Source organism: Brachyistius frenatus, unplaced genomic scaffold (assembly GCF_029030835.1).
Source record: "Brachyistius frenatus isolate BFR_SWC_R1_liver_20210118 unplaced genomic scaffold, ASM2903083v1 Contig_130, whole genome shotgun sequence".
Lineage (NCBI taxonomy): Eukaryota > Metazoa > Chordata > Actinopteri > Embiotocidae > Brachyistius > Brachyistius frenatus.
In genome coordinates this window covers 557,869-576,344 of record NW_027210729.1, presented here as the reverse complement: position 1 = coordinate 576,344, position 18,476 = coordinate 557,869, and the positions used below count along the sequence as shown (strand labels likewise).

The window sequence follows — 18,476 nt, the reverse complement described above, 5'->3', positions numbered from 1 at the left end:
TTCAATCTTCTTTTAAAAGATAGAATTTCTTCATTAGCATGTAGAGAAACCAAAGTATTTGTCCAAACTAAATAAGAGGGACTCTCTGTGTTGCTCTCCTTGTGTGTAAATCCCCCTTTGGTCTGAACGTAATCTTAGAAAATGCAGGCGTTTCTTTTGGCCTGATCACTGAAATGCTGATGTCACTGGGTGGGCCTGAGTAGCTTGATGTGATCACTGGACAGAAGAGTTCATGTGTGCATGTGCATGAGGAAGAATGGCTTTATGACTCTTTCTTTCTTTCTTTCTTTCTTTCTTTCTTTCTTTCTTTCTTTCTTTCTTTCTTTCTTTCTTTCATTTTTCTTTCTTTCTTTCTTTCTTTCTTTCTTTCTTTCTTTCTTTCTTTCTTTCATTGGCTGAATAGCAGTTTTTAACAATCTGAAAGTCCTGCTGTAAATTGTCAGTTCACCTTTACACTGTTAAAACATTGAGACAAATGATTTCCAACCACCTGTCAACACATCTGATCTCTGGGTTTCTTCTTTAGTGCACAAGAAATAAGTAACAATGAGGTCTGTGTCTACCACCATATGACCTCAGAAAGTAGGAGAGTTGTTTCGGCAAAATATTTTTTACACGAGTACTGTTGGGGGACACATTAGATGGTGGTTTCACCTCTGTGACCACTAAGTAATCTGTAGCAGGGTATAATAGCCACATTGACGCATGACATTTTACACTCACATTTGCCTTCCAGGTCTCAGTGTAGTGTTTCCATCACAGAAATCCAATATTGCCATTGAAAAAGGAAAACTATGACACCTTATCACACACAAGCAGAAACCAAATACTCCATTTACAACAAGAACCTGAATTGTGAACAATAAAATGTGGGAATGTTTTCTGGAAAGCAGTGCAGTTATCAGCAGATACTACGGTATACTTTCCCTGGCAGTACTTGCCTTGGCTCAGAGCATTAACTTCCATTATTGTCAGCTAGTTGCCTGGCAACCTAATACTGATGACGACAACACCATCTCTGTCCGTCGTTTTCATACTAAGCCGAGCTCAGCTGGAGTCTTTGCATCCAACTCTCAGCAATAAAGCAATACAAATATTGAACACTGAACTGACGCTTTCGGGGCAACTAGTTGTGGTGTGGAGAACAACAGCGCTGCTGATGAGCAGTACCTCAGTGTCTGCGCTGGCGTTGGAATGAGATTCTGCTTCCTTTTCCTTCACTTGATCGGACTTTACTTCCTCCTTCTCTTCCACCTCGTCTGCGTGACCGTTCACTTCTGGGACAGGCTCCTCTTCTTCTTGTGTCACCTTGCTAACGGCTTCTTCTGTGGGTGGGACCTCCTTCGTCGGGGAGGTCTTGAGGGGTCAGGAAAGAAAACTGACTTTTAAAGCCCAACTAAGAAGTCCTTTAAGTTATTAGCAGTTATGATGAAGCGATAAAACATAAATATATTTCTACTCGATCATGTCAACATAACACAACAACAGTATGTATTGGCTTTACCTGGCTTTGAGACTTCTGCTTCTTGAGCCATGTTGGGAGGTATCGAGATATCCCTTTGCCTTCTTTCCCCTCCTTTTCCTTCACCTTCTCTTTTTCCTTCTCCTCTCCCTCAGCGTTTGCTACTTCCTGGGAGTCTTCAGTGGCTTTCTCTGATTGGTCCGGCGGAGCAGCTGACTCCTCTGCTTTCTCCTTCACCTCTGTCTCAGAGCCTGCTTCTGTTGTCATGGTGACACGTCAACCTGCAGAGAAAAACAAAGAGGAGCGATGAAAGGGCGTTGGATTCGATTTTAAATTGTAGCTCATTGACCGAACAACACAGAATAAATATTTTTTATATGTAAAAGTACATGATGAATATATGTTATCTGAGGTTCATTTCATTGGATCATCATCTTTAAAAACATGCCAAAAAAACAACATGATTTTTCTGTGATATTGATACCTTGAATAATGATTTTTATGTTACAGAGATTGAAAAAAATCTGACTCTTCCAGTGATTTTTGCTAAAATATAAATTTTTTATGACAACGAATTAGTCTGGAGTATGTTTTATAAATGAGCCCCATGGCTGCATGTTTTCTTTCTTTAAGAGTGATCCACAGTTCTTCTACATTGGCAGTAGACAGAATGAAAAAAAAATATAAAGCCATTATGTACTTTAGACATGTCACGGAGGAAACAAAACACCAAAATTAAAAATATTAGGGTTATATAAATTGGCTAAATTTTAAACCTTGATCTCACAACTGCTAGCAAATGAGCTCATACCAGTTTGAAACATTAGATTGTGGATTTCCTTCTATCTGACACCCTAAACACAATAGAACAGGATGTCATTATGGCACACAACGAGTCTCATCTGGGTCAACAGCTGGTTACTAACACGCACGCAGACACACAAAGAAAAAGGGTAAATTACTCAATTCCTAACATGTGCGTCACTGGTTTTTTACCCTGCAGCTGTGGTCAGCACACACAAACTCTTCAACCCAAATATGTTTGGCAGCACTGTCCACATATACACCATATCACCACAACAGACACTTTTATTCAGTATGACACTAATTTGTTGATTACACTACATAACTATGACATTGGTCTTGAGGGGAAGCTGAGGTCAGAAATGTGAAAACCTACCCACTGAGGGTGTCTACCGGGATACAATGCCTCTTGTATTTGTGTGTGTGTGCGTGTGTGTGAGACAGATTGTACACAAGCAGTGTCAGGCTTCAGGCTAAACATGAATCATGCCCTGATGGGTCATTGTCATTCACTCTCCTTTCAATTGTTCAGAATTTTTCTCTGCCTGTTTTTTCTGCGTCACCCTGTCTACATCTTCCTGGTGCCTTGCCTCTCGATTCTATTATTCATGACCTCGTCTGCATTTTACTTCCTGACCATCTCACCAGTTCTCTGACTTTCTCTTCTCTTCCCCGCCACCTTCAATAAGAGAGAGCACACACACACACACACACACACACACACACACAAACACATGGTGTAGCAGTGGTGTGTAGGGAGAGGGCAGAGTAAAAATAGAACATCCTTACGCATGATCGGCTAATGAGGTAGGGACGGGGGAGGAGGAGAGATAGCTGGAGGAAGGTGTATATGCAAATGTCAGAGGCAATATACTCTATGTACCTGTGGAGATAAGTCTAATAAATACTCCACCAAAAAAAAAAAAAAAAAAAAAAAAAAAGAACAAGGAAACCGAGCTCTTCTTAAGAAAGAAGAATCCCAGCGAGGGCTGCACGATTCTGGATAACATGAGAATCACTTTTTTACTATTTTTTTTAGATCACAATTCTCTTTTTCATATAAATCTTTGTTGCATTCATTTACTGATAGAGAAGGAAACTCAACCAAAAATATGATGTCTGATAGGGGGCCGGTGTTATGCAGAGTTCGGCCTGCCTGATAAGAATTTCCCACTGTGAGGTTGATCGTTTTGGTTTTGATGAAAATGCCTTCAATTAATCAAACTTTATTGATATGGCACCTTTTAAACAAATCAAATGGAACTCGGGAAGATTGACAAATCGTATGTTAAAAACGGATGAGAGACCAATGTGGAGGCAACTCGGATGCTAGAGTGGGTTGCCTCCGACTAATCATAAGGTTGGCAATTCGATCCCCGGGTGTGAGAGGGTAAATGGCTGGCAAACTTTGGGTCAGTGCTTTCAGACCGCTGAGGTGATAAAGAACTATATAAGTGCAGACCATTTACCATGTATTTACCAATGCACACCAAAACAATCGAAAACCTCCCAAACACATTAGTATGGACAACTATTGGGTGGACTGCTGTGTAATTTGATACCAGTTACCCTAAAAATGAATTTAGTTGCTTGATTCTCACAGCTTCAGCTGCACATTATGTTTAGTGTGAGTGTAATCATATTAACACGCTGAACTAAGATTATGATTAACTCTGAATGAGTAAATAACAAATAATGTCTAATTTACAAAAGTTACAGTGTTCAGTTTGAGTAGAGGGGAAAAAAAAGTCAGTGTAACAAAAGTGTAAACTGAAATGTCAATTTGGATGGAATAAGTAACATCTTTGACATAAATGAGCAAAGTATCTTTCAGTTTAAGTCAAGAAATCAAACAGTTGAACCTTTTTTTGTTATACGACTGGGGAAAAGTTATTTCCGGTATGTTCAGTGTCACCGGGCTGAGCTGAGAAAACAATATGGCCATAATATATTGTAAACACATGTTGCTGATTGGTCTACAAGTGCAACTGTGTACCATGCAGACATGATGACACTGTAAGACAGACTTTAAACCAATTTGAGCCATTTCTGTCAGCGTGTATGAGGCCGTAGATTTGGTCCATGTGTTCTTTCATTCACCAAACCCTCAAGCAGAGTCATCAAAACAACTCTGTTACTACTTTACTGCAATTCCCACTCCTTGGAGACACTGTGTTTCTCGACGGACTATCTCGCTGTGTGTCTGTGTGAGTTGGCATCAGAGAGGAGCTTCGTCACGGCCACTTAGGCCTGCTTCAAACTCAACTCTCTTTCTCTACAAACGCTTAACACCGGCAACCTTGTTCTAACTCTCTCACAACTTTCTAACTCACCCTGCCCTCCTCTCGGTCCGTCTCTCTCTCTCTCTCCAGCCTCTTTCTCTTTTTTGCTAAATCTCTGCACTCATCTCTCTCTTCTCTTCCTGGGCCCCCTTTCAATCCCCTCCAATCGCCCACTCGCATGATCTCCCTATAAACCCCTCCTCTTTCTCTCTTCTTCCCACAGTCTATATAAACAATACCAGTGACAGTATTACAGCCTCTCTTCATATATACACATATTAACACACTGTACAGTTTATGGTAGGAAAACAGGCCTTTATAGCATCTAACGTGAGTGTTAGGAGGCTGGTATTTATCACGAGTATTCTTGTACGTGGCAGAACTTTCATAAAAATGGGGTCAAATGAGGGTTAAACCTCGAGTCATAAACTCATCTCCTGTATGAGCTGCTGTCAGAAGTTGTGTGCTTTGTTTTGTCCATCACAGACGATTATATCTTCAGAGAATTTGTCTAGAGGCTCGTACTGTACTGCCTCGTACTGACGGTACATTTTATTCTACTATTTCACAGTCAATTAGTGTCGTTCAAGGAGCCCTGTTGTCTTAATAGGCACAAAAATATCCAGCGGATTGACAATAAACACAAACTCGGAGACACAGCGAGTGCCGTCAGAGGAATTAGACAAGGTATTTTTGTGTTTGTGCGCACACTTATGGGAATCATGGTTTTCTGATTCAAGAACGTCTCTCTCTAACATTCACGTAGCATATCTCAGCTCATTTCATCATTAGCCACGCGCTTGAAAATTTGCTGGCTACTTGCTGTTGAGAGCTCATCAGCGTGTATCTTTAAAGGTAACATTAATCTTCGTTTTGTTTCACTCCTCATATATTTACTGTGGTCTGCATTCTGTGACTGGATGTTGCGCAACACAATCACAGCAGCAGATTACTACCAAAGATGAAAGATGAACTTTTTACAGTGCAATGACACTGGTTCGACCCTTAAAGCTTTACTGCAGTAGCCTTTACAGCTGTGCCTGACAACACAGTAAATCCATACGTTCTCAACCTGTAACACCCGCCCTGTTAGTTTATTTTTCAAATGAATGGTTAAATGAACTGATGAACTTGTGTCCTTACCTACTGTTGTTTCTGTTGCTCTCCTTTCCCCTGTCCTTTCGCCTCTTCCTTTTACACCTCCTCTTTGCCCTTTGCTGTTCGTTTTTCCCCCTCTCTGCCTACACCTTTCTGTTTTCTTTCTTTCCTTCACTTTCGCTTCCCACCTCTTAGCAAATGCCTGCCCTACAAACTGTCATTCCCATTTTCTCTCCTCCATCCTCTCCTCTCTCTCCCTCCTCGTTCTGCTTTCCCCCGGGACTTTCGCTCGGAGAAACGAGGGCAGAAAATGAGAGAGAACATTGAGGGAGGGGGGGGGGGCCATGTTGCAGCAAAGTGTGTGAGATAAGTGGCAAGAGAGAGATGATGAGAGGATGCATGCAGGAGAAACCAGGGAGAGAGAGAGACGAGACGGAGGGAGAGAGGGGGGGGGAGAGAGAGAGAGAGAGAGAGAGAGAGAGAGAGAGAGAGAGAGAGAGACCACATGCCTCCTGTGTCAGATTACTAATGTACGTTAACATGCAAATTATACGCCCTCATACAGTTCTCTGCACGGCCGCTACTTCATCACATCATCGAGTAAGAAAATCAAACCTCTTTCAACATCTTATTTTCAATCAATCCACAATCTCTTTATTCTTTCAGAGTATTTGTCAATTATAGGAAATTTAGCACCTTTGTTTTCCCATTTATAATCCCTGAGGCCTGTTATTACATAATCACGGTTGCTTGAGCCGATAGCAATCATTTTTCAATACGGTTAGAATCCTTTCTAGTAATCTGAAAAAAAAAAAATCAATTTAGTATAAATAATACATATAGCTGTTTATAATAAGAAAAGTTTATAATATAAACAGTTGGATGAAACTAACTGAAATGTCATATTTCCATGTCAACATCATAGAGTTTCACTCTTTTAATGACATCATCTTGTTGCTCCGCCTTCTTCTGCTGTGGTTTAACAGAGCATGAGTGGAGAATCAGCGCCGGCAGCTGTTTATCTCGAGGTGTTTAACATCTAAAGTTCGACCGGCTGCTTTTTAATTAGCACCTACTAACATTAACATCATGGACGTAGGTTGCAAGGTCAATCCCAGCCAATGAATGGCTCTTCATCATGAAGTGGATGTTGAATGTGACTGGAGTTTCCTCTAATAGTGGCATAAAAGAAACAGATTAAAAACATTGAACTGTCATCTAAATGTTCATGATTGTGACAGCCCTGTACTTCCCGTTCTTGGACTGAAAAACGTAGCAACCACATTTTACATCCTATGGAAAGGAAAACAAAAAACCAAAAAAAACAGTTATAAACAGAATGGCTTTCTGACAATAACACTGTGGAAAATGCTCGGTCCACAAGATTTTTCTGTTTTGCCTTTAAATCCCTGTAACTTTTATATCCGCCATTACCGACCAGATTCCTCATTTCCACATTTAGGGAATTGCTCGTTTTACGCCTCAGACGCCATATTGCAGTCGCATGAGTAAGACACTCATACAACAGCTCCTCCACTTACAACTTTATTGCTGTCTGACTGGGTTTTAGGGTTGTCATCATAGCAACGACTATTTCCTGGCCTGGCATGTGGCCAAGAGATACAAATTTATGACAAACCGCCACAGGAGTGAGCACGAAAGTATTCAAATAAAAAAGAAAATCCAGTGTTAACTTACTGGCTGTAGTGATTGTCACATTTATGTTATTTAATCTTTTAATACAGTTGATACGACAACTCTGTCTAATATAAAAACATATACATAACCACTCACTTCCCGATTCTATGGGGTATGGTGGGGGGAAGAGAGGGAGGGACTGGTTTCCCTGGCAATGGCATTCACGGACAATAAATCCCCATGGAGACAAGAGATTACCACAGCAAAAAAAAAATACAGATTAATGGACGAGTGCATACGTGACAATGGAGATTATGGCCGTGTCTAAACCCATTTCAAACCACATAAGATTTACACCTGATGTTTCATGCTGGATGTACACTAACTGCAGCAGCTACTTTTCACTTCCTCCTCACAGCTTCACTAATGCACCACGTCCAACACAAGAGAGTACTTGATGCACAACAGATCTTTATCGATGTGTCTCTAAATGTTGATTCTGCTGTTCCAGCGATACTGATTATATTTGCATCCATCCGCTTCATGTCGTTTTCAGTCTACCTGGAGAATACTTCCGCTGCAGGTTATAGCACATATGAACTGACATGACATTTTTCCCTTAATTTGCAAGAGCAAAGACAAGTTTATTTACAACAAGACATGGCATGTAGCTGAAGATGTTACTACTTGCTCTAAATGTAGTAACAAACCTCAGAGTAACATTGGAAATCTTAATTTCACACACATAAAGCAAGGCATGATTCTCTAAGGCCTTCACTAACATCGCTAAATTTCTGGGTGGATATATTTTATTTTAATGTTTTTTCAAAATGTTCAGTCAATCCATCAAGGAGAGGTCATTCACTGCATAATTCACAATTTGGCCTGTTCATGGTGTTGCGAAAAGTTAGAGACCACCAAAGTCCTTGGGATGCATTTTCGGACATTTTAAAAGACCAAACAGGTGATGGATTGATCGAGAAAATAATTGACAGGCTATTTGATGATGAAAATAATTGTTATTTGTAGCCTAAGTGGTGGACAAACAGACGAACCAACACATCAACAAACCAGCATTGCAGTACTGACTGAGTCAAAGCACTCGCGGTCCTTTCCATCTTTCTGACTTGTTCTGATTCCACAAGGGACCCAAAAACTGCAAACTGCAAACTTCAACAGCACTTTGAGGTGTTACTCCCCTTTAAAACTATGTTTGCGTAGATGCAAGACAACTACTTTATCCCCAAAGCTGCGTTACTTGCTACTTGTTTGTGTCACTCCACGGTTCACTTGCTGTTCATTAAAAAACAGTTGCAGTGTTTCAGTTGGGCTACAAAGGTTGTTTCTGACAGCTGGAGTCCAGTAAACAAAGCACTGGACATCGACTGGCCTTCATACAGCCGAGTCAAATGAATTAAAAATCCAATCCTGCAGCTCACACCGGGACATCCCGAACGCTGAACACTGAGGCAACGAGCGAACAGCTTTTCAAGCGAGTCCACCGGCTGACAGCGACGGAGCCCCAGTTTGGTTGTGAAATAACCGTTCACATACAGAGGGCACAATCCTAATCTGTGCTGTTCTCTTGTACGATCTGTCCATCTGTCACGCCATGGCCCATAAATACCCACACAGATATGCCAAATACATAGATATGCGCGCACACACTTAAACGGATTCTGAAACGTACGCGAACGCGTACCCACTGAATCTCTGAAGAATTCAGTGGCTGATCTCGACCACATGCAGAGACATCCTCTCTCTCTCTCTTGCACGCGCGCGCACACACACACACACACACACACACACACACACACACACACACACACACACACACACACACACACACACACACACACACACACACACACACACACACACACACAGCTGGTGTGAAAATTCTGAACATGCCTGTCCCATTACACTGCACTCTGACCCTCAAACTGAGGATTACACAGAGGATAATCTCTGTGTGTGTTTGTGTGTCGGTCGGTCGGCCCATTCATCCCTTCATCCAATTCTCCAGCTCCACTTCCATCTACACCTGATTTCCACCTTTCACAGCCCTGAAACGACACCAGCATGGACACACTCGCTCCCTATTGTCGCTTTGCTCTCAGTCTTAGCTCTGCAAATGAAAGTTCAGCTCCTACAGCCATTGATTCTTAGATGACCAATACTATGTCATTACTGTTGTCACTGTATTATTACTGTCAACTCATAACTACTATTGTCTGTGGCAGAAGTCTCCTCTTCAACAACACAACACCAGTAACAACACTGCAGGTCTAATCTTGTGTATGGACACTGTGCTATTCTTAGTGATCATTTACTTTGACAATTGATTATTGTCTCATACTTTATCCTTTCAATTTCAGTTTGCTTTATTGACATGAGGCATAATGGCTAATGACATTTTCATTCATCAACAGTGAAAATAAACAATGCTGATTATATTACAGGCTGCTGATGCAAGACCATGAGCATATTAGAAATGAAAATTAAATAAATGGAAAATATTTCCATGTATCAAGTCTTCTGGTGTTCAATGTGAGTTTCTCTTTCTGTGTGTGTGTGTGTGTGTGTGTGTGTGTGTGTGTGTGTGTGTGTGTGTGTGTGTGTGTGTGTGTGTGTGTGTGTGTGTGTGTGTGTGTGTGTGTGTGTGTGAGAATAATGGGTCAGCTCTTAACTACTATTGTTAACTGCTAAACTCCCCTATTCAGCGATTAAAGCAGTGAGGCGCAAAGTTCCCTGTCTGTGTGAATGTGTGTGTGACTGTGTGTGTGCATGAGAGACAAAGGGAGAAAGTATGGGTGGGTCACACGAGTGCACATGAGAGGGGCTACAGTTTACCGTGTGAGGGAGCGGAAAAAGATGGAAGAGAGGAAGAAAGCCGGCGTCAGCCGGGAGGTGAGAAAGAACGAGTGAAAGAAGGATAAAGAAAGCCGGCGAAACTCGTGGTGAAACTGCACAGCTCAACAAGTGGGTGTGGGGTTACTATGGCGATTTACATCCCATAGAGGGTGGTAAGAACCGGTGCAAGAGGGAAAACCAATGACGGCATTGGGCATCAAGGCTGCAGTTGATGCAGATGGAGTGAAAAACAACCAATTCCTCTGGCACGGAGGGGAGAGTAGATGTGTGGGTCATTAAGTATTGATGAGAATAGACTGAAAGCTTTGCAATCTGCCTGCAAACTGTCAAAACATGGCAACAGCAAAGTCAATACCAGAATCATTCAAAGTCTGATATCATCTCCAAGATACAACATACATATACAGATCAACAAATGTCGGATTACCCATTTCTAATCTAACGAGAGAAAAAACCTATAGTTGTGTTGGTCGGACAAACAAGCCTTTGAAAAAGTCACCTTGGGGAAATTGTGATGTGAAATTTTCACTATTTTCTGACCATATGCACATTAAATAATTAAGTCTGAAATGAGGATTGTTCAGATGCATGTTCTCATGTCTTGTAACGATGAAAATGCAACACACTCTGAACACATGCTCACATCTCTTAACTCACAGCTGCCTGCCATTAGTTTCTAACTGCTAACCTTAACCCCCGAGCTCTAAAATTAGACACTCCCCTCGAGAACACTGTAAGATGTCCTCATTTTTCAGAAAATCATGCTTTTTTTTTTTCTCAATTACGACAAGGGCATGTTGACTTTAACGTCCGGACACACACTCGCACATCCTTATGTGAAAAATGTTGCAGAGACCAGCTCTTCTGACGCAGGCAAAGGACATGATCAGACAGATTATTTAGACTTCCAGTATCAACTAATCCCAGGTCAGTGACCTCCAACCCCTAACCAAGAAACAGGAAGTAACCCTCCTCCTGTTTCTCCCCCAGCTGATCTCCCATCCCTCCATTCTGTGTCCATCTTTATCATCACTTTTCATGTTTAGCTACACATGTCTCCGTATCAGTGTCTCTGTATCTCTTGTGTCAGAAACCTGTCAACAGAAAAACAGGAAATGACACGGAGCAAAACATCCGTACAATCATGTTATTCTGCGTCTGTTGAGTTGTGTCACTGATCATAAATAAAACTCACACAACCCTCCGTCTGTCACTAGCAGGCTGTGCGAGTGCAGTGCATTAAGTTTCCCTCTGAAAGCTGGCCTCTGTTTGACTAACTCCTGTAACTCTTCTCATGAGGGCAGCGTCTTCACGTCTGCATTACGGGCACAAAATCTACTTCTGTGCTGGACTGTAAAAACTGAGCACTACGTCATCTTTGAAAGCTTTAGATTCATGAAATACAGTAAGAAGTTGTCTTTTGAATATCTGAGAACAACTTTCAAAAACACTTGGCAGGTGATTGGATGAACCATCTGTCTATCAATGTTTATCACATTCAGCTGCCTTGCAAAGTAAATACAGAGACACAGCAGCAAATATCATATGGAAGACTTTTACATTTACAGGCACTGGCTGGTCTAGTTTTAGGAAGAGCCGTAGCTGCAGGTAGGGAGCTAGTGGAAAAGACTGGTGCTCAGTATGATCTACTAATTTTGCCCGGGGATGATAGGAATAGAAAAATGTTAAACGGGTCCCAAGACAAAGAAAATACAAAATATATGACTTTCCAGCAGTTAAATAAACATATTACGCTTTTTTTTTTTTTTTTTTTAAATGATCTATTAATACATTGCTGAACAGGGCTTTATTTGTGACTCTTACAACATGTTGTCATATTCAGGGCTTCATATCCCCACTTCCTGCCACAAGTTCTTTTGACCTGTGGGAAAAACAACAGCTGACCCTATTTTCTGCCTCAGTCTGCGTCTTTCACAGACAGTTCACAGTTCACAGGGTTCTTTACGCTCCTTCCAAAATGTTTTACAAACTCTGGAGCATCTCAATAGCTACTAATGAGAACAAGTTAGCAGGGCTGCCCGCCCATTCAGCCTTCCTGCTCCAGACACTCCTCCTCTCACTTCCTTTTCCTCCCCTCATCTCTCTGTGCTGCACATCATCTTCCCTCCCCGACTTTTATTTTGACACACAAAATACATAGTCAGCACATGATGAATGAATCAAATGAATGAATGAAGGGAGGAATCATTCAATCACTCAATAAAGGAATGAATGAAAGAATCAAATGAATGACTAATATTGCTGTCATTCCTTAACTGACTAACTGGTATTTAAACGAACATTAGCCATCACCTAAATATTAAAAATGCATGTCAACCAGGGATATTAAATTCACTTCTATGGTTAAAACAAACGGACTAACCTTTAAAACGTATCGTTAGAGTCATTTCAGTATCAGTGTTGCTGCATGTTTGTGGCCGAATGTAGAACTGGCTATAAAATATTGCAGCTTTATTTATTACTACATTACTATTTAGATCCATTTCCCCTTCTGCCGCTTTTTCTTGCCTCTAATAATCTTAGTCAAAGGTATTTTCATGATTACACAACAACTGGTGAACCCTGAGAAAATGTACTTTGTTGATCAAAAGCACAGAAATAAGTAATTTTTGCCATGTCTCGTGTTATATCTGAACGTGATAAATTTGAGTGAGCAATCCAGTGACTTTCCACAAGATCAGACATGAGTATTAGGAGCACAATGTTATCTTGTATGGCTGATGCAAACTTCGGTGCCAAGATTTCCTTGTGTTGCTCCCTAAGTTTTGGCCTTCAGGAGATGAAGGGGCCGTCCTGCCCTGGTCTGTTCTGTCTCTCACTGTGAGAACGTGACCCTATGCTGATTAATCTCTTTTTAACTATGTTTGGCTTCATGCCAAAGCCACAGGCCAACGCGTTTTCTCTGTTTTTTTATTCTATCGTTTCTTTCAGAGCTGGATACTTGCTGGGGAAGGCGGTTTGCCCTCTTTTTCCCTTTCTGATGTAAAATGTTACCCTTCAAAACAATGACTTGCTATTCTTCTCTAATAGACCCTCTCATTTAAGAAAAAAATATGACTCCACTATTGTAAAACTCTATTCTGTTTAACCCAATTAAGTCCGTTGGTTCAACACAATTAAGATAAGACTGTATTCTTACTCATAGCTATTACCACAAATGTTTTTTACTATTCTGGTTTTTTTCACACGTGCATTTTTTTTTTGCCCGGCGTTGAGATGATCCTCTTCTCCGAAGAAACTTACCCTCCCTCCTTCTCCAATTTTGTCCGCTCCATCAAACACGCCCACTACATCTCCATCCCTCTTTCACTCTCCCCACCTCACCCTTTCACCTTCCCGGCTCCACTCAGTGTCTCCATAGCGGTAATAAGCTGAACACTGCATCACAGTTTCCATTCATCCGTGCCTCTCTGATCTTCTCTCTGTGAATCGGGAGTCCCGTGGTGCCCGCTGGCCGTGCAACCCTGAAAGCTGGAGGCTAATACTTGCCCATCACGGCTGACTGCTACACTGTAGAATATGTCCACCTTAATAATTGTTGTGACCGTCCCCGTGTCACTACAATCGTGGAGGGGATGAAAGCCTTAAATTGTGCTTTGTGGTTACAGGAGCGCCCACTTTTACAGACTGGAATGGGTAAAAAAAAAAAAAAAAGATTCAAGTGAATTTGTGACACTGCGCAGGAGGAATGAATTTTTATTTCTCTACGTGCTACTTTCCTAAAAATACAGTCAGTGCTTTTGATTCGAACCGATGTGAGACAGCCGGACTATCTGTGTGTGTCTGAGTTGATGTGACGTGTTTTGCTCCTGTTGAACCGACAAGGTCAGGATGAAAACACACATACGCGCACTAACACACACACAGGGATGTTCCCATAGCCTTTCCGAATGGTTAAGCAATATCTTTCCCTCTCTCTGTCGCGCTCACTCAGTCTCTTTCTTCTCTTGTGCCTGAATCTTACTCACTTCCTCTCTGCGTTTCTTCCTCTCTCTCCTTTTGTCACTCTATCTCTACGCCCCTATTTTTATCTCGTGTCTCTCCGACTTGCCCTCCTGCCCGAGCCAGGGGAAGAAAAGAAAAAAAAAAAAGATCAAATGAAGTATCAGTACGTTTGTAGTGTTTGTCTTCTTTTAATACAGGAGTGACAATACATCAGTTACTGTTAGGCAGCTATAAAGGATTAACAAATGTAATACATAGATCACTCTGTCATCTTCCTGTCCTCCACAGCAAAGTGCCAAACCAGTGCTCTTATCACAAAAGATAAATCATCATCAATGAATCTGTTGCAGCCTGAAAGTAATACCTGTGCTGCTATCATCTTGCTCCTCAGGTGTTTTATGCTACTTCCTTTTAATTTCAACGTACAACGCACCGACAGCCTGCGTTGTGATACTGGGAAGAAACAAGCCACTGGAAATACGTTTAAAAAGCATCACTTCACAAACTCCAAAGCCCCAAAATGACTGGAAATATAAAGTTTGTGCATGACAGCGGCAATATTGAGCTAAAAAACACAATCGTGCACTCATTCCCGCAAAGGCCAGAGTAAGTCCATCTACATTTAATGAGCAGATTCTCCCACCAGAACAACCAATTAAGGCTTCTCATTAGTGGGTTTGACAGAGCTGCCACTGTTCTGCACATCCTGAGAGTCTGAGAATGAACATGGCACTGATGATTATAGATAAACTATACACACAGTGAGGGGTCTGGCAGGAAAAACACACCCGAGAGACAGACGTGCTCACTGCGAGCTTCCCCTTATAGCTCCAATCAAGAAGCCTTCCTGCTTTAAACCAGCTTCATTTGGAATCAGCACTAAAATATGTCCCAGTGAATATTCCTTATATTTCTGTGTATCTGGTAATGGTGAAAGCTTTAACCTATACTGAAGTGGTTTCTCTTGTACTTAACTGTAAGTGCATAACACTTGTGCTGCTGACCTTCATAACCTGAAAACTTGAAATGCAAAACCACACACTGCTTTTTGAAGCATGACATATTCATCTTGTGATAGTTTTAACACAATGGCAGCAGTCGAGTCTTTAGATTGTGCTGTAGTTATCCTGGGTTCGTTTACACAGTACAGTACTGCACAGTATAGTCCAGGTGTTGCTGTTATTCTGCTAATTTTTAATCAGTTTTAAAGCCGAGGAGAAGAGGCTGGACTTCTGTTCCTACTCTCAAACAATAGTAACACATTTGTAATGCCAACACAAAAATGACTGGCTGGGTCACTCCAAAACTCTCTTGATGATGTGTCCATTTGGCTGGACGTTGACTCTGTTTTGCAATTTGTATAATTCACAGGGTTTCCACTCAGCTCTCGAGGTTTAGGTGCTGTCAAGTGTGTGCAGAAAGATTACAGTCTTGTCTTCCCTACTCAAACACAGATAGAGATGTGTTAACATTGGGAACAAAGTTTGCGATGGAGAGAATTTAGCATGACGTGTATGGAAAATCACCTGCAGTCTCATTTCTGCCAATCATATGAGGAAAAAATGGTTACGTAAAAGTAAACGGGGTCGGGGATGTTCAGCAGACAGGCACATGCGCTCTATCACTCGCTGATTGCTTTTTACTTAAAACAGCATCATTATTCATGGAGATCAACCAAATATAACAATTCCAATGGCACACAATAAAGCATGACGAGACATATTGCCTCGTGCGTAAGCCCCACATACGACACATATAAATGAGAAAAACGATTTTTAACCAGCTTGCCAAGTAGTGCGTCCATTTCCAAATTACAGCCCCATTGGCTACCTGGATAGAAAAAAAAAAAAAAACTGTTGCAAATATGGAAAATAAATCAATTTATTTTTTTGAAAAACCAATAGTCATCTCTGTGACCCAGATATATGCCGATACACGAGAGCCACAGACTGAGGCTATCTACCGTCCAAGACGATACCCCAGTCCTGGGAAATGCATTAGTACTTAACAAGACATACTAAAGCACATAATTACAGTAGGATTTAAGGGTGACTGGTGGAAACACATGAGTAGGTGTCCTAATGAGTCTGTCTGTGCTGTTTTCTGTACTTCTGCAGAACATATGGAACTGCACAAAAAAAAAAACACCCATCGCAGTTATTGTTCAAGTCAGGTATGTTTGATCAAAAAGTGACAAATATAAGGGGAAATTGTATGGTACTGTCGTACTATACGTATTTGTCTAATGAATTTGAATTATATAAAGTTCATACTAGGGCCGCACTGATTGGTTGATTAATCAATTTAGCAAATGAATCGCCAACTATTTAGTAAACCGATTAATCCTCTCAAGTAATTTCTTATTTACAAAAAGCTTAACTTCTAAATCCAGCAGCTTAAATGTGATTATTTTCTAGTTTAGTACCTAATGATCATAAGCAGAATTTCTTTTGGTTGTGGACATGTTGGTCGGGGGGAAAAACAAGACATTTCAGGCTGCACCTTGGGCTTTGGGAAACACCGGTCCACACTTTTCACCATTTACTAACATTTTAAAAGACCAAACAGCTAATCGAGTAATCAAAAAAAAATTTAAAAACAATAATACATTATAAAAACGAATTGCTACTTGCAGCCTTAGTTCATAAAATAGATAAATGTGCCTGTTGCCACTGACTTTTTTCAAGTCAGCACAATCTCAGCTCAGTGCAGTCGGTCTGTGAACTAGTTGAGCCCTGGCCATCTGTCAAACTAACCATGACTTCTATGTCTGTCTGGGAAACACAGATAAGTTAAGAACTATATATACAGCCATGCCAGCAGACAAATAGTAAGACTATCATGATGTTTCACCACTTCCTTATTTTCCAAATAACTAATAACAACCAAAGTAAACAAACTGCTAATGGCTGATAATGCAACAGGAACAGTGCTGTGTCTTAAATCTGTTGGGGGCTCTGAGTAAGTATCTGGGTCGCCACGGTTCCTTTTTTTAAATTTTTTTTTAATTTACCACTTCATCAAGGGAAGAGACCCATCTTTTAAACCCAGCAAACAAACGCCAAACGAATGGGACTGCATTTCCCAGGTGTTACCCCACCTCCCAACGTGAAACCACAGGAAACAAATATCACTTATTTGAAAACAGTGGATAAATAAATTTAAAAATTTAAAAAAAATTAAAAAAAAAAACTAGGTTTCTGCTGGAAGCCCACTCGAGAAATAAAAAAATAAAAAAACACCCGAAAAAAACAACGCTGTCCTAAAACAAAGCAAACCGTTCAAAATGAAACGCTGTTGTTGAAAGCAGCGTGGTGGTTTTTTTTGTTGTTGTTGTTGTTGTTGTTGTTTTTTTACACGAGCAGCTACAACTTGTTCAACTTTAGCGGCAGGAAGCAGCAACGTGAAATGTCCCACAACCACGGAGCCGGATGTTTAGCACGATCTACCTCAACCGGGAAATACGACCAGCACAGGAAAAACAAAAGCGTATTCATTTGGACAACGACTTTTAGTCCGGCCGCTTTTTTACCTGAGCTAAAAAAAAAATAAAAAAAAAATAAAAAAGGTTTCAACCACCGAGAAGCAGCAGCAGCAGCTGAAGGTAGTTGAGGTGATGAGACCAGGGATAACATGGAAGAAGATAGGCGCCATGAAGCGCCCCACGCCGAAGGTATGAACTCCAGATAACGGGTTTGTTCAACCATTTTTTTTTTTTTTAAAGAAAGCTGCTTCTTGTTTTGTGTTTTGAGAAAGTTACCTGTACGTGAACGGCCACAAAACCGACTATATTACACGCGATATATCTAAAAAAAAAAAAAGAAGAAGCAATGAACCAGCCGCAGTAGCTGATGCATAAATCACGTGACTTAATGGAGGTGAAATTAAACGTTACCTGTTGTAATTTCCAAACGACGTGTATGGGAGACGTTTCGAAACGTGGACTCCGCGCACTCTGTTGTCCTCCACACACACACACAAAAAAATACCGTACGTCCCCACTACCTCAGCCTCCAAAAATCTCAACTGCACAGTCCACACACGAAAGATCTGGCCAGGGCTCAACGCAGACGTGTCCATCATCCACAGGACCCGCCCCGTACAGTGGAAAACATCTTTTCGCGGTCTCTCATTGGCTAAGGGGGATTACTGTATTAGATCTTGAGATGTGATTGGTCGCTCGTGTTGTCCATCCGCGTTGTAGGGACGTTCGCATCGGATGTGGCAGTGCTCGTTTAGCGAGACAGCTCCCTCTAGGGGACGGTTAAAGTCACTGCAATATCTTTCTTTCTTTCTTTCTTTCTTTCTTTCTTTCTTTCTTTCTTTCTTTCTTTCTTTCTTTCTTTCTTTCT

General features: G+C 41.1%; 1 protein-coding gene across 20 annotated transcripts in view; it reads right to left on the bottom strand.

Annotated features, from left to right (window-relative positions):
• The window catches only part of epb41l2 (erythrocyte membrane protein band 4.1 like 2), a 52,408-nt gene extending 34,169 nt beyond the window's left edge, over positions 1-18,239 (bottom strand). For 5 of the 20 annotated variants that reach the window (XM_069714417.1, XM_069714424.1, XM_069714420.1 and 2 more), the window contains exons 1-3: positions 5,692-5,937; positions 1,505-1,743; positions 1,171-1,356 (exon numbers count right to left, since the gene is read on the bottom strand). In XM_069714417.1, coding sequence (XP_069570518.1) covers positions 1,171-1,356; positions 1,505-1,729 — 411 coding nt within the window. In that variant the 5' untranslated portion in view covers positions 1,730-1,743; positions 5,692-5,937. Of the gene's footprint in view, positions 1-1,170; positions 1,357-1,504; positions 1,744-5,691; positions 5,939-18,019 lie in introns of those variants that run through there. The other 15 variants (XM_069714425.1, XM_069714427.1, XM_069714426.1 and 12 more) reach the window with 6 other exon arrangements.
• Positions 18,240-18,476: the final 237 nt, after the last annotated feature.